The sequence below is a fragment of the Natator depressus genome, chromosome 5 (assembly GCF_965152275.1).
Source record: "Natator depressus isolate rNatDep1 chromosome 5, rNatDep2.hap1, whole genome shotgun sequence".
NCBI classification, from domain to species: Eukaryota; Metazoa; Chordata; order Testudines; family Cheloniidae; genus Natator; species Natator depressus.
In genome coordinates this window covers 38,890,755-38,915,367 of record NC_134238.1, presented here as the reverse complement: position 1 = coordinate 38,915,367, position 24,613 = coordinate 38,890,755, and the positions used below count along the sequence as shown (strand labels likewise).

At 41.8% G+C, this 24,613-nt stretch overlaps 1 protein-coding gene across 5 annotated transcripts in view; it reads right to left on the bottom strand.

Moving 5' to 3' along the window:
* Nucleotides 1-24,613, bottom strand: part of KIF2A (kinesin family member 2A) — a 93,762-nt gene that overhangs the window by 5,586 nt on the left and 63,563 nt on the right. For 2 of the 5 annotated variants that reach the window (XM_074952607.1, XM_074952605.1), the window contains exons 16-20: nt 16,652-16,719; nt 12,205-12,318; nt 10,595-10,745; nt 7,855-7,956; nt 491-626 (exon numbers count right to left, since the gene is read on the bottom strand). In XM_074952607.1, the coding sequence (XP_074808708.1) occupies nt 491-626; nt 7,855-7,956; nt 10,595-10,745; nt 12,205-12,318; nt 16,652-16,719 (571 nt within the window). The remainder of the gene's footprint in view (nt 1-490; nt 627-7,854; nt 7,957-10,594; nt 10,746-12,204; nt 12,319-16,651; nt 16,720-24,613) is intronic. The other 3 variants (XM_074952608.1, XM_074952609.1, XM_074952606.1) reach the window with 2 other exon arrangements.

The window sequence follows — 24,613 nt, the reverse complement described above, 5'->3', positions numbered from 1 at the left end:
GTCTGCACTCCAAGGGAGGTGGACACCTGACTGCTGCGGTAAATCCCTTAAGATGAGTCTTCCCAGAACTCTATGTCTGTGTCTTTCTGCAGCTGTGTGTGGCCCTGCCTGTGTGTGTGTATGCTAGAGGAGGTTTAAGAGCCTGGCTCAGCAAGACAGGTTAAAGGGGGCCCATGCTGGCAGAACAAGTGGGCTCAGTGGTATCTCAGCACATCAGGTGGCATCCTGAAGGGGGGCAACCCATCACAGGGAGTTGCAAGCTTATTACGGGGTCACAGTATTGCCACCCTTACTGCTCGGCTGCTGCTGACGGCGACACTGTCTTCAAAGATGGACACCTGGCCAGAAGCTCTCACTTTCCACTCTGCCTTCAGAGCTGAGTGACCGGAGGCCACATTTCATGGGGGAGACCAGATTCCACTGTCCATGATCAGATTTTCACAGCTGTGAATCTGGTAGACCCATAAATGGACAAAAAACACAGCCTTACCTCGGAGTTCAGTCAGAATGTCAATTTTTTGTTCTAGGATTGCTTCAAGTTGTGTAGCATAAGAATCCACATCATAATCTACTTCTTCAGTCATCTCTAGAAGAGCTTTTTCATCTTCCAACCATCGAATAGATTCCTGAAAAGACAAGAGATGCACAACAGCTGAATGCATTAGCCACGAGACAGGTTTGAAGGCAGACAGTTGAATTCACGAAGTCTTTCTGCTTTCCCAAAGCTAGTTATACCCTTTTACTAGACAAACAATTTCATGAACTGGTTTCAGAGTAACAGCCGTGTTAGTCTGTATTCGCAAAAAGAAAAGGAGTACTTGTGGCACCTTAGAGACTAACCAATTTATTTGAGCATGAGCTTTCGTGAGCTACAGCTCACTTCACGAATTTACTTCAGTATCTGAATTTTTGTTTTCTATGTAGCAAAACTAGGTTTCTAATGTTTTATACATGCTTCCTTCATTCCAATGACTGTGTCAGGAACGGCCAAAGATAGTAGCCCCAGTTCTCTGCTACAGTCTGGAGCACTCAGCATAGCCGCAGACAGGGGGGAAAAATCTCTGCTTTATGCCACCTTTGTAGCCCTGATATAAGGACACCATGCACTGAGCGAGACTGGTAATGCAAGTACATGTTGGTTGCCCACAAGTCCAAGGGACCATTCTGACACCCCGAGAAGGAGGACACGCAAGCTTTGTGGGAGGGGCTTGTGCCATAGGAGCCATTACAACAGCTCTATTCCACAAGAGGATTCCCCTACATCAGGGGTTCTCAAACTTCATTGCACCACGAGCCCCTTCTGACAACAAAAATTACTACACAACCCCAGGAGGGGGGACTGAAGCCTGAGCCCACCTGAGTCCCAACACCTTGGGCAGGGAGGCAAAGCCGAAGCCCAAGAGCTTCAGCCGCAGGCAGGGGGCCTGTAACTTGAGTTACCAAGGGAGACAGCAAACAGGAGCAGCTAACGGGAGTTTTGCGAGGAAGTTTAGAAGGGAAGCGTGGGGGGCTGGGCTAGATAAACGTAACATTCTTTAAACTTAGAGTCAAAAACACCCCCCGATAAAAATGAAACATCAACCAGGGAACAAGCTTCAGGAGTAAAAAGATACTGCAGGCAGAAGTCCAGCAATGGAGTTGGGGCTACCCAGTTCATTGCATCCAATGCAGCATGTGTGATTATCTTCCCTATGGGTAGGTGGTATATGTGTGCATTCAGTGAAAGGCGCTCCTGGCCCTCAGAGACCATGTACAGGCTCTGGAGACCAGAGCAGCTGAACTGGAGGAGATCAGGGAGACAGAGAGGTACACAGATGACACTTTCTGGGACACAGTAGAATGGCCCTACCCCCAGTCTGACAGCCTCTGTGCTATTGGAGGAGGAGGAAAGTCTCAGTGAAGGAGAACATCCAACTGGAGCAGAGGGAATCGATCCCATAGTTGGGACCCTCCCGTTCCAGATGATGGTGTGGTATCCTCTCGCACTGAGGATACCTCTCTGGGGGAGAGAACTCCAGTTATTAGGAAGAGATAGATATTAGTAATGTGTGATTTGATCATTAGAAACATAGATAGCTGGGTTTGCAATGACTAGGAGAACTGCATGGAGACTTCCCTTCCTGGTGCAAAGGTTGTGGATCTCTCGAGACATCTAGATAGACTAACGTGTAGTGCTGGGAAGGAGCCGGTGGTCATAGTACATGTAGGTACTAATGACATAGAGAAGGATAGAAAAGAGGTCCTGGAGGCCAAATTTAGGCTGGTAGGTAAGAGACTCAAGTCCAGGATCTCCATGGTAGCATTCTCTGAAATGCTTCCAGTTCCACATGCAGGGCCAGTTAGACAGGCAGAACTGCAGGGTCTCAATGCGTTGATGAGATGATGGTGTAGGGAGGAGGGATTTAGATTTATTAGGAACTGGGGAAACTTTTGGGAAAGGGGGAGCCTATACAGGAAGAATGGGCTCCACCTAAACCAAAATGGAACCAGACTGCTGGCACTTGAAATTAAAAAGGTCATTGAGCAGTTTTTAAACTAAGGGCTGGGGGAAAGCCGACAGGTGAAGAGGAGCACATGGTTTGGAAAGAGACATCGCTTAGGGGAGGATCTATTAATGGAGATTCTATGTCCTAGAAAGAAGGAGAGGATGGAAGATGATAAAATATAGGTCGGATCTGATGAGAAACAGTCAAATGAAAAAAAGTCCCATTCAATTATATCATGTAATGGCAGACAGCTAAAAGTGACAAGTTTTTAAAGTGCTTATATACCAATGCTAGAAGTCTAAATAATAAAATGAGTGAACTAGAGTGCCTCGTATTAAATGAGGATATTGATATACTAGGCATCACAGAAACTTGGTGGAATGAGGATGATCAATGGGACACAGTAATACCAGGGTACAAAATATACTGGAAGGACAGAACAGGTTATGCTGGTGGGGGAGTGGCACTACATGTGAAAAAGTGTAGGATCAAATGAAGTAAAAATCTTAAATGAACCAAACTGTGCCACAGAATCTTTATGGATAGTAATTTCATGCTCTAATAATAAGAATATAGAAGTAGGGATATATTACCGACCACCTGACCAGGATGGTGATAGTGACTGTGAAATGCTCAGGGATATTAGAGAGGCTACAAAAATAAAAAACTCAATAATAATGGTGGATTTCAACTATTCCCATACTGACTGGGTACATGTCACTTCAGGACGGGATGCAGAGATAAAGTTTCTTGACACTGTAAATGACTGCTTCTTGGAGCAGCTAGTCCTGGAACCCACAAGAGGAGAGGCAATTCTTGATTTAGTCCCAAGTCGAGCACAGGATCTGGTCCAAGAGGTGAATATAGCTGGACTGCTTGGTAATAGTGACCATCCCTGTTTATTAAATTTAACGTCCCTGTGGCGGGGAAAATACCACAGCAGCCCAACACTGTAGCATTTAATTTCAGAAACGGGCACTATATAAAAATGAGGAAGTTAGTGACACAGAAATTAAAAGATACCGCGCAAAAAGTTAAATCCCTGCAAGCTGCATGGAAACTTTTTAAAGACACCATAATTGAGGCTCAACTTAAACGTATACCGCAAATTAAAAACATAGTAAGAGAACCAAAAAGTGCCACCATGGCTAGCCAACAAAGTAAAAGAAGCAATGAGAGGCAAAAAGACATCCTTTAAAAAGTGGAAGTTAAATCCTAGAGAGGAAAACAGAAAGGAGCATAAACTCTGGCAAATGAAGTATAAAAATATAATTACGAAGGCCAAAAATAATTTGAAGAACAGCTAGCCAAAAACTCAAAAAGTAATACCAAAAAAATGTGAAGTACATCAGAAGCAGGAAGCCTGCTAAACAACCAGTGGGGCCGCTGGATGATCAAAATGCTAAAGGAGCACTGAAGGACAATAAGGCCATTGCAGAGAAACTAAATGAACTGTCTGCATCGTCTTCACGACTGAGAATGTGAGGGAGATTCTCAAACCTGAGCCATTCTTTTTAGGTGGCAATCTGAGGAACTGTCCCAGATTGAGGTGTTATTAGAGGATGTTTTGGAACAAATTGATAAACTAAACAGTAATAAGTCACCAGGACCAGATGGTATTCACCCAAGAGTTCTGAAGGAACTCAAATGTGAAATGTTAGAACTACTAATTGTAGTCTGTAACCTATCATTTAAATAAGCTTCTGTACCCAATGACTGGAGGGTAGCTAATGAGATGCCAATTTTTAAAAAGGGCTCCAGAGGTGATCCTGGCAATTACAGGCCAGTAAGCCTGACTTCAGTATCCATTTCTCTTCCCTCTGCCCCCATCTCTGCTACTTGGCTCACTGGGGGTGCGGAAAAACATTTGCAGGGGCACGGGTGACGAGCAGCAACGCCAGTTTCAGTTTAGAGAAATATGGTCACCCTAGATCTAGGTCCTCTGCAGATGATCCAAACATAACTATCTTGAGCAGTTTTGTATCTCACAAACTGGGCAACTAGATAACAAAATGGCAGATGAAATTCAAAGTTGATAAATGCAAAGTAATACACATTGGAAAACATAATCCCAACTATACATATAAAATGATGGGGTCTAAATTAGTTGTTACCACTCAAGAAAGATCTTGGAGTCACAGAATCATAGAATATCAGGATTGGAAGGGACCCCAGGAGGTCATCTAGTCCAACCCCCTGCTCAAAGCAGGACCAATCCCCAATTTTTGCCCCAGATCCCTAAATGGCCCCCTCAAGGATTGAACTCACAACCCTGGGTTTAGCAGGCCAATGCTCAAACCACTGAGCTATCCCTCCCCTTCTCTGAAAATAGCCACTCAATGTGCAGCAGCAGCCAAAAAAGCAAACAGAATGTTGGGCATCATTCAGAAAAGGATAGATAATAAGACAGAAAATATCATATTGCCTCTATATAAATCCATGGTATGCCCACATCTTGAATACTGCACGCAGATGTGGTCGCCCCATCTCAAAAAAAGATATATTGGAATTGGAAAAGGTTCAGAAAAGGACAACAAAAATTATTAGGGGTATGGAACGGCTTCTGCGTGAGGAGAGATTAATAAAACTCGGACTTTTCAGACTGGAAAAGAGATGACTACAGGGGGATATGATTGAGGTCTATAAAATCATGACTGGAGTAGAGAAAGTAAATAAGAAGTGCTATTTACTCCTTCTCATAACACAAGATCTAGGGGTCACCAAATGAAGTTAATAGGCAGCAGGTTTAAAACAAACAAAAGGAAGTATTTTTTCACGCAATGCACAGTCAACCTGTGGAGCTCCTTGCCAGAGGATGTTGTGAAGGCCAAGACTATAACACAGTTCAAAAAAGAACTAGATAAATTCATGGAGAATAGGTCCATCAATAGGTATTAGCCAGGATGGCCAGGAATGGTGTCCCTAGCCTCTGTTTGCCAGAAGCTGAGAATGGGCAACAGGGGATGATTACCTGTTCTGTTCATTCCCTCTAGGGCACCTGGAATTGGCCACTGTTGGAAGACAGGATACTGGGCTAGATGGACCTTTGGTCTGACCCGGTATGGCCGCTTTTATGTTCTTATGAGTCCTGCCACCCAGCACTAAAGTCCTCAGGCTTCAGCTTTGGCCCCGGGTGGTAGGGCTCAGGCTTCAGCTCTGGCCCCAGACCCCAGCAAGTCTAAACCAGCCCTGGCGACCCAACCCACTTTGGGGTCCCGACCCGCAGTTTGAGAACCGCCGCCCTACACTGAGGGAGACCTTTAGGGGCTGGCTAAGCCAGCTTTAGGGCAGCTTTCAAATACTCTGGAAATGCAAAGCTGTCCTGTAGCAGGGGACAATGGGGTTCACTGGCTTAAACTGGTCTACTCTGGAGACTACCCCTCTCCCAATGAGATCCTGCTTCAGCTATGATCAGGAGAAGCACTCCAGCTGAAAACATTTCAGTCTAAAAGAAAAAGCTGCTGACAGGGGGTTCTGGAGGATGGACCCACAACACTGGAATGAATTCTTTCCCTGTCCCCTAGTCCAACCCTCAGTAGCCCAAACTGTTCAATCATCAGGGCACACCACAAAACCCATCTACCTCAGGCTTTCGGGGAGGAAGGAGCTAGACAAGAGGTACAATTTTCAAAAGTGCTAAGTGACTTAGGAGACTAAGTTCCATTTTCAGAAATGACTCATGCAATTAGTCTCCTAAGTCCCAGTGGCTTTCAATGAGAGTTATGCTCCTAGCTGACTACTTCACATTTGAAAATGGGACACTTTTGAAAATTTTCGTGCAGTCTAATGTTTTGGGCCCAAGGTGAAGTTATTTGTATCCGCTGTGTTTTTAAAGTAAATTTATAAAAGGCCCTCACAGCGCAGAATAGGCGCTTGTTTAATTTGTTTGGGCAAATCAAAATAAATACATTTCCATATCTCTTCTAAAACCTGTTATTAAGAATCTTAAGAAAAATATACCTATATCACCTTAAAGCTTTTTAAAAATATTTTACCTTTCAATGGCCACGAGGATTATTCTAATCAGACACAATCTGCAAAGGAATATTTTAATAGGGAACTTCTAAATACTCATTTCCCCCAGAAGATTACTACATTGAGCACTATCCAGCATAAAGTTGGCAACATTCTTTAAACAAAACACAAAGCTCAATGTTTTTAGGGGGATTTTTGGTAGCAAGAAAATCAGGGTTAGCTTGTTACAATGTACATTCATAAGACAAAATATACCCAATATACAACAAAAAAAAATCTCAACAAAAACAAACAAAACAAACCTAAAAAAACAAAACCAAAAAACCATCCATTCATAGGAAAAGTGCCTGGATCAGCAAAAACTAGAAAAGAATGTAAGTGTGGGAAGTGCAATTTCTGCAACTAAGCAATGTAAATGATGCAAATCAACTCCGTCATAGTTAAAGGTTGTCCACAAAATGCAGTACCCATCTTTCCTCTGAACAACTGAAGGTGGGAATCCTTGGCAAACCACAACCCAGAAAAAGCAGATAGATGGTCAATATTTTGCTCAGCATAACCAGGACCATTTCTTTAGGAGCAGGTTTCAAGCCTGCCTGAAGACTTTTCCTTACCTGATCTAGAGGCCTTGAGAGCTGGCACTTTATTATTACTACTCATTATTTGTATTTCAGTAGTGCCTATGAGCCCTAGTCACAATCAGGACCCCATGTGCTTGGTGGTATTCTTCTAAATGGAGTGGCTTGTGGTGAAAGAACCAACCTACCTAGCTCCCACATAAAATAACTAGTCATGCAACTAGAGGCAGGTCTGTCTGATGAAACTAGCCTCTGAATTAGTTGGTCGTGGACGCTGGTGGGGGCGTCATTGTCTATAATCAGCCTTTGTTTGTACTTATAGTCTTTTGATTAGTCAGTCAAATTTCAAGCTCAGATTGTGGGGTTAGTGCCAAATAAGCTTCATCCCCAAAACATGCAGCCACTAACACTGGAAGGCATGGCCAAACCCAGAAAGGAACCAAAGCAGAAGGATTAATTCAATATTAAAAAAAAAGAACAGTAAATGCTCTATGGTAACATGACTTCTTGAAGACTATCAGCTTCTGAAAAGAAAACAACAGAAGTTACACTGGGTTTCCACAGACAATATAGCAGTATGCTTCTCCTTTGCCACTGTGACAAAGGAGCTGGTGGTTGGGGGACAGGGTGTATTATATATGATTCTGACTCTGTATCTTGCCACAATGGCCTTGCCCGTAAGAATTGTGTTTAGAAATCTGTGAAGGTCTGACTGCACTAGTATACCACATGACATCTTATGTCCAAAGAGTTAGAACTTCTCTCTGGCCAGTGTGAGCTATTTGATTAATACAATGCAGTGATCAATATTTTACCTGGAAGACAGCCCTGTGGTCTTCTACTACTTGCTCTTCCATTTCTACCATTTGTGACACAGCTTCATGGAAAGTAAACAACTGTGGAGAAACTTCTTCCTCCTTGAAAAAATAATAAAGTTTATTATTCTTTGATGAATTTTGCTTTAAAACTAATAAATTAAATAGGTGTTTCATCCTATCCCAAGATAAGAAAGGGAAATATATAGAGCATCTGAAGAAGTGGGTATTTTACCCACAAAAGCTTATGCCTGAATAAATCTATTCTGGAATAAGACCATCCACATGGCGTTTTATACTGTAATAATGATCATTATAATTATTCTGGAATAGCTATGTTATGTCTGCAAGTTTCAAAGTACAGACAAGCTCTCAGAATCATTCTAAAGTATTCTCTATGCTCTGGTTGTGAAGGCTAGGACTATAAAAGCTAATGTGCTCAATGCTTTTTTTGCCTCTGTCTTCACTAACAAGGACAGCTCCCAGACTGCTGCGCTGGGCATCGCAACATGGGGAGTAGATGGCCAGCCCTCTGTGGAGAAAGAGGTGGTTAGGGACTATTTAGAAAAGCTGGACGTGCACAAGTCCATGGGGCCGGACGAGTTGCATCCGAGAGTGCTAAAGGAATTGGCGGATGTGATTGCAGAGCCATTGGCCATTATCTTTGAAAACTCGTGGCGAACGGGGCAAGTCCCAGATGACTGGAGAAAGGCTAACGTAGTGCCAATCTTTAAAAAAGGGAAGAAGGAGGATCCTGGGAACTACAGGCCAGTCAGCCTCACCTCAGTCCCCGGAAAAATCATGGAGCAGGTCCTCAAGGAATCAATCCTGAAGCACTTACACGAGAGGAAAGTGATCATGAACAGTCAGCATGGATTCACCAAGGGAAGGTCATGCCTGACTAATCTAATCGCCTTCTATGATGAGATTACTGATTCTGTGGATGAAGGGAAAGCAGTGGATGTATTGTTTCTTGACTTTAGCAAAGCTTTTGACACGGTCTCCCACAGTATTCTTATCAGCAAGTTAAAGAAGTATGGGCTGGATGAATGTACTATAAGGTGGGTAGAAAGTTGGCTAGATTGTCGGGCTCAACGGGTAGTGATCAATGGCTCCATGTCTAGTTGGCAGCCGGTGTCAAGCGGAGTGCCCCAGGGGTCGGTCCTGGGGCCGGTTTTGTTCAATATCTTCATAAATGATCTGGAGGATGGTGTGGATTGCACTCTCAGCAAATTTGCGGATGATACTAAACTGGGAGGAGTGGTAGATACGCTGGAGGGCAGAGATAGGATACAAAGGGACCTAGACAAATTGGAGGATTGGGCCAAAAGAAACCTGATGAGGTTCAATAAGGATAAGTGCAGGGTCCTGCACTTAGGACGGAAGAACCCAATGCACAGCTACAGACTAGGGACCGAATGGCTAGGCAGCAGTTCTGCGAAAAAGGACCTAGGGGTTACAGTGGACGAGAAGCTGGATATGAGTCAGCAGTGTGCCCTTGTTGCCAAGAAGGCCAATGGCATTTTGGGATGTATAAGTAGGGGCATAGCGAGCAGATCGAGGGACGTGATCGTTCCCCTCTATTCGACATTGGTGAGGCCTCATCTGGAGTACTGTGTCCAGTTTTGGGCCCCACACTACAAGAAGGATGTGGATAAATTGGAGAGAGTCCAGCGAAGGGCAACAAAAATGATTAGGGGTCTGGAACACATGACTTATGAGGAGAGGCTGAGGGAACTGGGATTGTTTAGTCTGCGGAAGAGAAGAATGAGGGGGGATTTGATAGCTGCTTTCAACTACCTGAGAGGTGGTTCCAGAGAGGATGGTTCTAGACTATTCTCAGTGGTAGAAGAGGACAGGACAAGGAGTAATGGTCTCAAGTTGCAGTGGGGGAGGTTTAGGTTGGATATTAGGAAAAACTTTTTCACTAGGAGGGTGGTGAAACACTGGAATGCGTTACCTAGGGAGGTGGTAGAATCTCCTTCCTTGGAAGTTTTTAAGGTCAGGCTTGACAAAGCCTTGGCTGGGATGATTTGATTGGGGATTGGTCCTGCTTTGAGCACGGGGTTGGACTAGATGACCTCCTGAGGTCCCTTCCAACCCTGATATTCTATGATTCTATGATAACAGGGTTTAAAAGACAATGGGATAAATTCATGGAGGTTAAGTCCATTAATGGCTATTAGCCAGGATGGGTAAGAAATGGTGTCCCTAGCCTCTGTTTGTCAGAGGGTGGAGATGGATGGCAGGAGAGAGATCACTTGATCATTACCTGTTAGGTTCACTCCCTCTGGGGCACCTGGCGTTGGCCACTGTCGGTAGACAAGATACTGGGCTGGATGGACCTTTGGTTGGACCCAGTATGGCCATTCTTATGTTCTTAATAATGGAAAGAAAGGGCTTTACAGAATGCTGCCAGTTGCCTAATATGGGATGAAGGCATGCTAGGAAAAACTATCCAGAGAAAGAGCAGCAACTTCCAAAACAAACAGGCAGTGCTACTGAAGTGTCCTTAACAGCAAGGAAAACAGAACGAATCTAAAACTAAGCAAACCCCCCAAAAAACACATTTTTAGCATTAGCATTAACTTTATGACAATCTGAAAGAGTCCAGAGGCTAACTATACTCAACCAAGTAGCTAGTAGCCTTATAAACATATGTTACTCAGGATATGATCTACTGTTGAATTCAAAGACAATATTATATACACACACGCCTAAAATGATGAAAGCTACTCACATTTTGTTCACAAAGAAGTTTAAGATCATCTCTCTGAGGTGAGCTCCCTACACCCCACTGTGTCTCTAAATCATCAATTTGATTTGGAGCATGGTGTATAATTGGACGGATATCTCCTGCCGCACTAGGATCAACCGTCAGTTCCTTCACCCTACAATCATAAAAAAAAAAGATTTTATTTTAAAATAAATGATGCTCTATTTAAAATAGCAAAAATAAATTAAAGCCTTATGGATTCAGATGCAATTTAATTCATTTAATAAAGGTGATGTCAACTTCACAAATTTAATGTGATTTTAAGGCCAAAAAAGGACCATTGTGATCATCTAGTCTACCCTTCTATATAAACACAGGACACAGAATTTCATCAAGGCCAATAACTTGTGGTTGAGTTAGAACATATCCGTTAGAAAAACATCCAGTTTAGATTTAAAGATAGTGAATGCAAGACTGTCTTTGTAATAAACAGGTACAAGAAGGGAAAAAACAACCCTAACCATAAACATTAAAGAACTGTATAACAAGTCAATAATAGTTGTAATCATTAGTGTAAATATAGCTTCACAGATTGTACACCAAAAACTGGCCAATATATTTCTCTCTCTTTGTGTGCATCTTTTTGGTTAATAAATGATTCAGCACTTTTTGACTTTAAAAAACAAATCACCGCCAGTAAACAAACAAACAAACAAACAAACAAACAAACAAACAAACAAACAAACAAACAAACAAACAAACAAACAAACAAACAAACAAACAATCTAGTGTCCACAAAGAATGGACAGATCATTAATTAAAACCAATTTCAACTTTGAGATTCTTAGAAAAGTTGAACTTTACAAAATAGCAGCTGACACCATCCTTTCAAGCAAGGATGTCCACTTTAAAAAAAAGGAGTACTTGTGGCACCTTAGAGACTAACAAATTTATTTGAGCATAAGCTTTCGTGAGCTACAGCTCAATTCATCGGATGCAGTAGCTCACGAAAGCTTATGCTCAAATAAATGTTAGTCTCTAAGGTGCCACAAGTACTCCTGTTCTTTTTGCGAATACAGACTAACATGGCTGCTACTCTGAAACCCGTAACTTTAAAAAAAGTTTATGAACTAAATGAATCCAAATTTGCAAATAAACCAAAAAGGTTAGACAAATATCCTTCAGTAATAAACTAACCTTAACAACTTGCTAATATGGAGTATTACCACCACCAAAAACCCCCACACGTATATGTAGGATTCACTACACTAATGAAAATAACGAAGGTATTACATTCCTTTTATTTTTTATCAGGTAGCAAAATTCACAGAGTTAGAATTACTCTAAACAGACTTATGAGAATCAATCCACTAAATCTACAAAGGTGACATCACCGTTTTTATGTATGAAGGGAAAAGCAAGCCTGAATATGAAATATTCAAATGTTTAAGAAAAATGAACAAAAATTGGAAAGATGATTGCAGACCATGCAGTACCATCACCTGTCAAACAGGATGAAAACGAAGTATACGATGACTCAAGGCAAGGGAATAAATGAAGGTTTGGGTCTGTAAAATTATACAGCTAAACAGAAAAACTTAAAATAAAGATTCCATGTATAGAATGAAGTAGACCTGGTGATCGAAGGAGAAAAGTCGTCATACTCATAGGAAGGAGAGAGATCAGAGCGACTGCCACTACTCTGTGAGAAGGGAATGTCCGAAGGACTAATTCCAAATTCCTTTACTCTGCAGCAGCAAGATACAGCAGCATATTAAAAGAAAGTGTTCTTGTAAAGACATTCATTAAAATGACAACTTTTCATTTAGCATTCTCCTTTATAGTTTTGAAAAGAATGAAACAAATGAAGCAGTTTGTTTTTAAGATAAACCATGTTTTGAGACAGTGGTGAGATATTTAGGCCTTCCTCAAATTTGAGTTTCAAGCATGTTCCTAAGAAAATTTAACTGGCCAAATTCTGCTAATTTACAGCAGTGTAAATTTGTAATAATTCCACTGTCTTCAGTGGAGTTATTCTGGGTATACATTGGTATAATGAACAGAATTGGCCTGAGATGAATATTCCATGGAATTGCTCCTTTCAAAACATTAAGTGACTACAGTTATAATTACTTCAAACTGCATACTACCCAGTTTTATGCATATTGTAAACTGGGTACACATTACTATTTAGTGTGTGTAGAGTTTATATAATATCTGCAGGAAGTCACTTATTTATAAATTGATTAGCGCTGTCAAGCGATTAAAAAAATAATTGTGATTAATCACATTGTTAAACAATAATGGAATACCATTTCTTTAAATATTTTTGGATGTTTTCTACATTTTCAAATATATTGATTTCAGTTACAACACAGAATACAAGTGCACAGTGCTCACTTTATATTTATTTTTGATTACAAATATTTGCACTGTAAGAAACAAAAGAAATAGTATTTTTCAATTCACCTCATACAAGTACTGTAGTGCAATCTCTTTATTATGAAAGTTGAACTTACAAATGTAGAATTATGTACAAAAAAAAATAACTACCTTGAAAAATAGAACAATGTAAAACTTTAGAGCCTCCAAGTCCACTCAGTCCTACTTCAGCCAATCGCTCAGACAAACAAACTTGGTTACAATTTGCAGGATATAACGCTGCCCGCTTCTTGTTTACAATGTCACCTGAAAGCGAGAACAGGCATTTGCATGGCACTGTTGTAGCCGGCGTAGCAAGATATTTACTTGCCAGATGCGCTAAAGATTCATATATCCCTTCATCTTCAACCACCATTCCATAGGACATGCATCCATGCTGATGATGGGTTCTGCTTGATAACGATCCAAAGCAGAGTGGACTGATGCATATTCATTTTCATCATCTGAATCAGATGCCACCAGCAGAAGGTTGATTTTCTTTTTTGGTGGTTCGGGTTCTGCAGCTTCCGCATCTGAGTGTTGCTCTTTTAAGACTTCTGAAAGCATGCTCCACACCTCGGACTCTTAGATTTTGGAAGGCACTTCTGATTCTTAAACCTTGGGTTGAATGCTGTAACTATTTTTAGAAATCTTACATGGGTATCTTCTTTGCATTTTGTCAAATCTGCTATGAAAGTGTTCTTAAAACGAACATGTGCTGGGTCATCCTCTGAGACTGCTATAACATGAAAGATATGGCAGAATGCAAGTAAAACAGAGTCGAAAACATACAGTTCTCCCCCAAGGAGTTCAGTCACAAATTTCATTAACTCATTATTTTTTTAACGAGCATCAGCAGCACAGAAGCATGTCCTCTGGAATGGAGGCCAAAGCATGAAGGGGCATATGAATGTTTAGCATATCTGGCACAAATACTTTGCAACGCCATCTACAAAAGTGTCATTAGAACGCCTGTTCTCACTTTCAGGTGACATTGTAAATAAGAAGCAGGCAACAGCATCTCCTGTAAATGTAAACAACTTGTTTGTCTTAGCAATTGGCTGAACAAGAAGTAGGACTGAGTGGACTTGTAAGCTTTAAAGATGTACATTGTTTTTGAGAGCAGTTATGTAACAACAACAAAAATCTACATTTGTAAGTTGCACTTTCATGATAAAGAGATTGCACTACAGTACTTGTTTGAGGTGAACTGATAAACAAAAGAAATAGTATTTTTCATTTTTACAGTGCAAATATTTGTAATAAAAATAATAATATAAAGTGAGCACTCTACACTTTGTATTCTGTGTTGTAATATAAATCAATATATTTGAAAATGTAGAAAAACATGAAAATATTTAATAAATTTCAATTGGTATTCTATTGTTTAACATTGTGATCAATCACAATACTTTTTTTAATCAGGATTATTTTTTTGAGTTAATTGCATGAGTTAACTGTGATTGACTGACAGCCCTAAAATTGATATGAAAATGGCACATTGCTAAAAGAGCATTAAAGAGTTAAAATACAAAGGCAAGTGCAAGATTTAAATGTATGGACAAAGTCTACAAACGTTATTAGGTACATATTAGATTTTGGTATACAAAGAAAAATATAATTAATACTTCTGCACAGTATATGGGTCTCTCGAAAACGTAAACCAAGTTCTCTAAGAAACTTGTTACAGAAACATTAAACACACATTACAGGCTTGTAGTGCATTATTTTTGCAAAACATAATAGCATCACAAGCACAGGGACAGTTTTATATGCTTGAAATAGAACACAAATTAACTGCCTCCCCTGAATTATGAAAAAGTAAAGATCTTCAATGATCTCATATGTTTACTGCTGAACATTTATTTCAGAGGTCTTGTTCCAGCAGTATACTCAAATATACAGTAACTTTAAAACGTTTCTTAGATCTATAAAGTTTTTTTTTTTTTTGCGAACTATGGAAAAAGCACTATGCAATTGAGAAGTTCCTGACTATCCATGTCTACTCATATGCCCAATTCTTCTAAAAGGAGTAGTACAAAAATAAGAGAAATTCTACCTCCCCACTTCTCGACAGTTAAAATATATGCCCAGCAGCTTTATTCTATGCATTTACGGATCAAGTTATCAAGTTTAGAAGAAAACTTAAATTTACAGGTGACAAAAAATCCTATTTGTATTGCATACTTCTGTACTTGTGTCAAAAAGGTAAAAGCGAAGAAATTAAAGCAATACAGGATATCCATACTCAACCAGAAACATGTAAAAAGCATTTTTGTTTCTTGAAGGGAAGAAACAGTTTAAAAATAAAAACAGAAATAGTGGGGAAAAGGAGGAATCTAGAAGGGCTGGTCTACACTTAAAAGTTTGAGTGTTATAACTATATCAGTGAGGGGTGTGATTTTTTGCTGATATAGGCCTTGTCTACACTTGCAGTATGTTGATACACATGGCAATGAAAGACTCTGGCAATGGAAAGGGAACAGGGAAAGGTTCCGACAGCAGGGAGCTGTGAGAGTCTTTCCCTGCAGCAGGAAAAGGCTCCAGCAGTGGGACACTACACTGCTAAAAATAGCAGTGGGCATGTAGAAAGCCATGCAGGGAACACTATGACGTTGTGCTCAAGACACCCAGAGCTGTGAGCAACTGAGTTACCACTCCGCCTTAGCAAGAGTGAGAGCTTTGCTTCTGCCAAGCTGTGTGTCAGTTTGCTGACACATGAACCTGTCTGCCTTGTCAGCCAGCTCTTCAAGATCTACCTTGCCTTGCAGGTAACAATCAGGGAACCCCATCTCCCATGGTCCCCAGAGATGTCTCCCTGAAGCGTCCAGTCCCTCTCACTGGACGCACTCAGAAATCAGAGTCACAACTTCCAAAGAGACAGAGCAGTAACAGTGGCTCACAGCTCTGGGTGTCCTAAGCAGGACATCACAAGCATACCCTAAGGTTATGGCCTGTCCGTATTCTACTCCCCTAAGCAGTGCCTCACTGTATACCTGTGCTAGCTGAGCATGCAGGGTCTGTACTCTACACACCGCTGTATGTGTAGACATACCTATAGTTACACCAGTAAAAGCCCTAGTACAGACAGTTCTACACCAGTATAATTGCATCCACACTAGGGGCTTTTTGTGGATGTAATTATACCAATACAGTTAAAGCAGCAACATTTTCTATTATAGACCAGCCTGGAAGCTCAGGTTCTGGGAAGCAATACTGTGCCTTTCACAGCAACAGGGTCTCAATTCCTAGTGAAAAAGTGTACACGCTACAACTGACCATCTCAGCAGAGGTCCTCAAGGACAGAATCCACCTGGAGACTGAACCTGTCTTCTTACCCCAAAAGGTGACACCTCCAGAACAGGACTGAAGTATATTGGTCAGTGTGAAGGTGCTTACACACTGTTGTCATCCTGTCTACCAATAAATACTGGAATTCAGTTTCCAGTGCTGTTAACTTGTTACCTTTCACAAGCGTGAAATTAACTTCAAATAATGCTTGGATCAGTCTTTTGGTCTGTATTTTAGAAAGAAATGCAAGCATACTAAAAACAATTAGAAAGTGTCTAAAATAACTGTGTGTCACACAGTAACAGAATACCACAATTCAGAGATCTAATACAACAGCTAAATTAGCTATAAATAAAATATTTCCCATACCTATTTGCATATCTCAGTGTATTTAGAGTGTTTTCACAGGATGCCATCCCTGGAGAGATAGTAGCAATCTGGGGAAAACAAACCACAAGTCAACAAACTTTTTGTAAAAATAACAACGCTGCAGAATTTAATAAGTTTACCTTGCACTTCAGATGTCATATAGATTAACAGATTTTTAAGGCCAGAAGGGACCATAATGATAATTTAATCTGACCTCCTGCATAACACAGGCCAAAGAAACTCACTCAGTAATTTCTGCATCAAGCCCATAATTTCTGGCTGAGCTTCAACACATCTTTAAAAACAATACCCAATCTTGATTTCAGGACTTCAAAGTGATGGAGAATCTACCACAATCCCAAGGTAAATTATTCCAATCGTTAGTTACCTTTGCTGCTAAAAATTCCATGTTATTTCTAGTCTGATTTTGTCTAGTTTCAGGTTCTCACCACTGGATCAAACTATGCCTTTTTCTCCTAGATTAAGGAACTGTCTACTACCAGAGATCTCTCCCCTATGTAGGTATGTGTAGACTATGATCAAGTCACTTCTTAACCTTCTTTTGGATAAACCAAATTGACTGACCATTTATCATCTCTCCCTATAAAGGTATATTTTCCATACCTTAAATGGTCACCCTGCTAGCCAGGGTGAGGCTTTGATGTGGCCGGGAGCAGTGGAGACACCCTCAGCAGGTGTGACGGGTAGGAGATCTCAACTGGGAGCAGCTAGGGCAGTGCGCCAAGTGTTCCCTTTACTTCCCCCTCCCACTTGCCTCCTTGTGTATGGGGGGGAAGTGGAGGCTGCTTCTCTCTCTTTCTTCCTCCCCTTCCTCTTCCCCCTATTCTTCATGGTACAGGGCGTGGGCAGAGGCTATCACATTCTGCATCAAACCCTGACCACCCACCACTGATGCCATTAGGTGGTGGGGGCAGTAACAGGACCTGATGATTGGCTATGTTTGTTACCCTGGCAAATAGCTATTTGGGGCCCACTGTTTCAGTCCCACCCTTAAATTAATATAATGGGTCTCCCTTTGATCCCTGGGGCTAGATCTCCAGTTTGGGGATCTGGAAGAGATTTTTCCAATGGCAAACTGCCATATGGGTTTTCCCCTCCTATCCAGCATCCCTGTGGTCTGCTCTGACAACTACTGTTAAGGATACCGGATTTGCTAATAACAAGTGAAACAACCTGAAAGTGCTGTATGTCACTAAGTATTTATTTACGCACCCTATATGAACCACTAACATTTACTAGACCCGTAGCGCTCTTCTGATGTGGTACAGAACCCCATACAATGCTTGGGGTCTGATCCAAAAGCCTACTGAAGTCAGTCTTTCTGCAACCTTTAATGAACTGTGGATCAGACTGGGAGGGGGAAGGGGGTGTTGGGAGGAATTACCACAGACTCCACGTTTTAGGAAATTGACAAAACAGCATTAAACACACAGCATTATCATTTCCACTAAGTCCATCTCATTGACCGTACTTCATTATTTCAGCACCAGAGCCATGCACTGCAACTTCAAACAACTTCTTTTTTTTGTTGTTTTTGGTTTTTTTTTTTTAAACACAAAGTAAAATCATCACAGCTTTTGAGCTCCATCCATTTAACTCCATGGTTCTCTTTCATTCAGAAGCCTTCCCTATGTTCAGACTCCCAGCATTTACGAACATAAAATCTGATTTTAGGTGAGAGCCTGAGAAATGGGTGGTTGTTACTTCCACTCCCTCTCATAATACTGAGCATCCTAGCATTCTAATTTTGGTGCTTAAATTTCATCTCACTGAGCAACTCTAGCCTACAAATAAAATTAAACCTATATGTTACATGTTTAGGTTCTCTCATACATTGGCTACTTCTGGGGGAATTCTGTGCCACTGCACGTGCGAAGAATTCATATATTTTTTTTCTCCACAGAAAATACGTTCTACTGGAGAGGCACTGCAGGGGCTGCTGTGGCACAAGAACAGAGGGCAGCTGGCTCACTGGCCATAACAGTCAGCAGCCGATAGGGAGGAGGAGAGGCTGCATTCCTCACAGTGCCCTGCCTGTGGGGCCAGACAGACAGCAGGACACACAGGGCTGCTGGGGAGTCACATAGAGTAGAGTTCAGAAGGGCTAGTCGGGGAAGACAGACTGTGGTGGCAGCTGAATGGGAGTGGGCCACATGGGGACGGGGGGGCTGACTGAGGGTGCAGGGCCACATGGGGAAAGGGAGCAGTGGCGTGCAGGGCCACATGAGGACAGTAAGTGGCTGAGTGGGGGTGCAGGGACACATGGAGATGGGGATGGCTGAGTAAGGGGTGCAGGGTCACGTGGGGATGGCAGCAGATGTGCCTGACTGAATGGGAGAGCCTAAGGGTCAGCCAGAGTCTGCATGGGGGAGGCTCCCAAACTCCCTAACAACTCCGCCTTCAAAAAAAACAAAAACAAACAAACAAAAAAAACAAACCTCTTCCATATTTCTCCCACCCACACCCAACAATCCTCCAGGTTCCCTCCCAGCAATTACTTCCCTCTCCCTCAGCTCTTCCGTTATCCCTGACTCCCCCTTTGCACTGCTTCTGAGGCATGCAGGAAATATGTTTCTGTATTGTAGTTTAAATGAATTATTACTCAAAGTTCTATATTAATATGCCTAATAGGGAATCTATTTGTTAAAAAGTAATTCCTAAATCTTTTTGGTTATCCATATTGTTACAGACATACTTGCTGAAAGGTATTTTGAAATAAATTACCAAAACAATTGAAACTGGCATGATATTTTATTTTGACATAAAAATATGCAGAATTTTAAAATATTGTGCACAGAATTTTTAATTTTTGGCACAGAATTCCCCCAGGAGTAATTGACATAACAAGTACAAATGCAGAGTTACTCTCAACTGAACATTTCAGTTTAATCTTTATAAAAGAGCCCCAATCCCCATCAAATAGAGGGGAATTTTAGTTGATTTTCTTCCAGACGTCACAGAATTTTGCTTTTAAAAGCCAGGCTCATAAGTGGGAGGCCCAGTTTACTGGATCCTGGCATGAGTTACCAGATTTTTTTCTTCCCCCTTTCAAATTTTGTAAGAAACAGTAGAAAAAATAGTTACTTACTGTAAATGTGGTTCTTCGAGATGTGATGCACACTTGGGTGTGTGTGCGCCCAGCGCACTGAAGTTGGAGAATTTTACTTAGCAGTATCTGTAGAGGGGGGCGTTCACACCTCATGGCCGTAGCCTCTCCTCTGGCTTGATCAGGTGCCATCACCCAGACCCCCCTCAGCTCCTTCACACTGAATGCCCAGAGACATTCAGACGGGATGGAGGAAGGGTTGTGGAATGAATGTCTGCATCACATCTCAAAGAACCACAGTTACAGTAAAGTATTCTTCGCATAGATGTAGTCATGTATTCCACTTAGGTGACTCTCAAACTATACCCTCTGGTGGTGGGGCTCAGAGTCTATTTAAACAAGAACTGCAGGACTGATTCCCAACATTTGCATCTGCTCTGGATGCCACTGTAATGGCATAATGGTTTGTAAACATATGTATCAATGATCGTGTGGCAGCCCTGCAAATGTTTAATATTGACACATCACTTAAGAACGCTATGGGCTCGGACCTGTATGTAGTGTGCATTTCATATGCAGTCTTGACACAGGAAGTTATCCACTTAGAGATAGTCTGTGAGGAGACTGCTTGTCCCTTCATACAGTCTGTATATGACATAAAACAGAAGAGGCAAAGCCCAAAAGGGTTTAGTCCTGTGCAGATAAAAGGCCAGACATCATCTGACATCTCATGTGTGAAGGCACTGCTCCTCCAGGAATGAATGTGATTTAGGAAAAAAAACAACATACTGCTTGGCTTAAATGAAACCAAGAGACCACTTGAAACAAAAATTTCGGGTGTAGCTGCAACATCACTTCGTCTTTGGAGAATTCCACGTAAGAAGACTCCACCATCAAAGACTGCAACTCACACACTCACAGATGTTATTGCTATGAGGAAAGCAGTTTTTTGACATGAGAGAGGAAAGGGGCAGGATGCCAGAGGCTTGAACAGAGGTCCCCTGAGACCTGCTACAGCCATGTTAAGGTCCCACAAGGGAACCAGTTCCCCTGCCAGTGGATGGAGACGAAGAATTCCTTTCAAGGATCTTGCCACTACGGCATTGGAAAACACCGATCTTATGTGAAGGGGTAGATGAAAGGCTGAGGTCACCAACAGATGCCCCACAACGAGCTAAGTGTAAGTCCCAACAACTGAAGATGCAGCAAACCGTCCAAGATGTCTTCAATGCTAGTCAACATCGGCTGAATTCTGCAGGCCAATGACCACACAGTCAATCAGCAGGAATGCTCTCGAACGCACACAGTCTTTTAGGGCCCCAATGAACTCAATTTTCTGAGCAGGAACCAATGCGGACTTTCATGTATTGAGGATGTGACCCAGTCAAGTAAGTGCAGAGTGATGCATATGAGAGGATGGATTGGGCATTGGTAAGGGGATAGGGCATTGGTGGCCAGTAGGCACCAGGCCAGGGGCCCCCCATCCCGACTGCGAGACAAGTGCCAATCCTGGTGCCTGTAGTTCCCCATAAATGATGTGGGTCGGGTGATGAAGAACAGGAGAAAGATCCTGACCTCAATGCTGAGGTGTCTCAGGTTTCTGAGGATAAAGGTTAAGCTAGTCCTGAGGCAGCAAGTAACCAGTCTAACTCGTCTATCACCCAGAACGAGGCAGGGATCGGCACCAATAATGGAAGCAGCACCGCCAGCATCAAGTACACCAATGCCAGAAGCGGTGTTGACCCCGAAGTCAGCAGTGGTACTGAAACAGCTGCCAGTGCCTAAGTGGACAGTAGTGAAAGCCACCACTGTAACATCTGTGTTGCGGACTGCAATAGTGACAAGGAGTTTCCTGGTGCCGAGTTCCTTGCACTGAGTCCAGTCCTGCTTCCATAGACTGTGGAAGGGGAACACTGGGCTGTGATGTCAACAGACGCAAGGGTTCAGCAGCCTGTCCAACCAATGGCTATCAATGATGCAGCCCTTGCAAAGTCCTGGACCAAAGGAGAGGTTGGGACAAAAAGGCAGAGGAAGTCTGTAGCCCCTGGTATGCCACTGATGTGGAAATAGTTAGTGCCAGCCATCAGTACCGGACTCAACAGATGCCCTGAGGCCAGAACTGGAGTCAACAGTACAGTACAGTTTGAGAGTCACCTAAGTGGAATACATGACTGCATCTATGCGAAGATTACTAACCTCCCAACTTGGTACCAGGGAGCACTTAAGAGGCACCCGCACCATCCTGTGCACCGGCACTAACCCCAGGCCAGTCCACGATCTTCCTGGAGGAGGCAGAGGAGACCCCACGAAACCCAGAGTGGTCTCAATTGATCTTATGCGACCTTTCCCTCAATGCATTAGACAGGGAACAGCTCCTCCATTTCTTTGGAGAAGTGCCTGCTCCAGAGTGCGAAGCAACAGCATTCACGGAACCTGAGGGTGACCTCTGATCTGACAAGGGATCTGTGTGTCAAAGTATGCTGCAGGGCCTGTTTGAGCAGGTGCTGTTTTAGGCAAAGATCCCTAGCCACTTGAATCTGTTTCTACAGACCAAATCATCTACAGACAAAACACCATTCCTTGACATGGGTCTCACTCAAGAACAGCAAGCACCATGCGTGGTGATCATTATTAGGAATTGCTCCGCCACATGACAACAATGCTTAAACCCCAGAGAGGGCATTGCAGGGGAATACTTAACTAAATACAACTAACACTAATCTAACCAACATTAAGGGTACTACTAACTAAAAAAAAAAAAAAAAAAAACACACCACTAAAATAGGGAGAAGTTGTGAGATTAAGACCACACAGACCTCTGACTCCATCCCTGAGCAGTGTAAAAGAACTAAAGGGGGTTGGGGCGGTGCCACCTCATATAGCCAGGGAAGGAAGGGCTATGGCCACAAGACACAAGCACTGCCTCACCACAGGTTCTGCAATGCAAAATTGTCCAGCTCTGCAGTGCACACACCTAAGTGGAACACGTGGCTGATCTACTCAAAGAACTGTTCTCGGTTTCAGCACTCATGGTGACCTGACAGATGTACTGATTTGAGAGATTCATTTTGGCCCCCAATTCAGGAGTGTACATGAGTCTGTTTAAAAGTTAAATATATGCTTACATGCTTTCCTGAACAGAGATGCTTTTCTGAATTGGGAACTTTATAGAGAAATTTAAATTGCTAATTAAGTATCAAACAAAGCGCTCTGGATCCTATTCTTGTTTCAGTTTCCAATTAAGTATCAAAGTAAAATACTGCAACTGTAAGCATCTTTTCAACATTCAGGAAATTTAATTATGCTAAATCAAGTACTAGTGGCATAACTGTGTCCTAGCTCTTCCACATTATCTAGTTTGCCCCTCAAAGTGCTGTAGGAAAAGGTAAACATGGGACTACTCAGGGCAACTATGTCTATAATCCTTCACACTAACATTTTTCTGCCAATCCAGACATCATCAGTTTGAAACAGGTGAAGTGTAGTGTAGTGAAGATCATGTATTGTACAAGAGCACAGGCAATCATCCTGAGAAGAAATTCTCCTACTTCAGAAAATGGCAAAATATGGGGGTAGGGAAGGCTGGAAAAGTCTAGGGAGTCCTGCTATCCCACATCAAATTTAAACCTCTGATATTAGTACATACTGGTTGCTAAGAAAAACAGAAAAAAATTATTCATTTAAACAGATCACATGACTGCCACAAGCTTTTCTTTGTGAATTACTATGGGACCTAATAAACAAGATCTGCAAGTTTCTAAATCCTTGCAAAGCCATTACTGTGTAAAGGGATTATCAGGCAGTAGCTTGCATCAAACTAAGCCCTCACCTGACAATTGCTCCAGTACCTCAAGGGAGCTGAGTAACTGAGTTTTGTGAATGTACTACTGTATCATTCACACTGTCCTAAATACAGCTTTGGCATTTCTTTACACATTCCATTCTTAAAGAGTTCTGAGTGAAGACATCAATAACATCGCACACAGCAAGACTTTCAGTTTTTCTTTCACTCGCTACAATCAATCTATTCAGAAGATATTTGACAGAGGACTACATACGCTGCAATATTTAGGTATAAATGTTAAAATTTCCACTAGAGAGACAAGATCAATGAGGTAATATCTTTTGTTAGATCAACTTCTATTGGGGAAAGACAAGCTTACACACAGCAGCTGTCTTTCTAATACCCTGGGACCAATACTGAAAAAAAAAAAAAAAAAAAAAAAATTCCCACTAGTACTTTCCAGGTAAAAGTTAGCACGTTTCTTAAAATCATCAGGCACCTTTCCTTACTCCATTAGGTTACAGTTTTTGAATCTTTGTTCCTGAACTACATCTCTTCACTCTACTCTGGTAGGAAAAAAAAACCTCTCTCTATCATTTTGGAATGGCTACATTTGGAGAACAATTCTGCTCCATATTTCCTTTGGAAACATGAACCCAAAATCATTACAAAAAGCCCCATATTTCTAAATTCACATATCACAAATGAACAACAGATACAGACATGAGAGAGGAGAGACAAAGACATTCAGTTACAAAACAATATACATAGTACATAGACAAAACCAACAGGTTCTTAGTGTAATATAATGCCAAAGAAGATGATTTGTAAATATTTATAATGTATTCAGGTCTCAAGAGGAATGATTCACCTGTTGCTGCCTATTGTTTCATTACTTTAGCAAGTTATAATTTGACACTCTAGTTACCTGCCATGTACCGACAACCATAGTTGCACATTGATTTGGAAGCAGGCTGACATTATGGAGACAGTAAACAGCATTGGAGAAGACATGCTTGTTCCAAGTCTCTTTTATCAGGGTCTTATTTTCCTAAACTGCTACCCCTAGCTAATATTTCTCAAACTTGGTCTTACTCAGCAGAGGACTGCA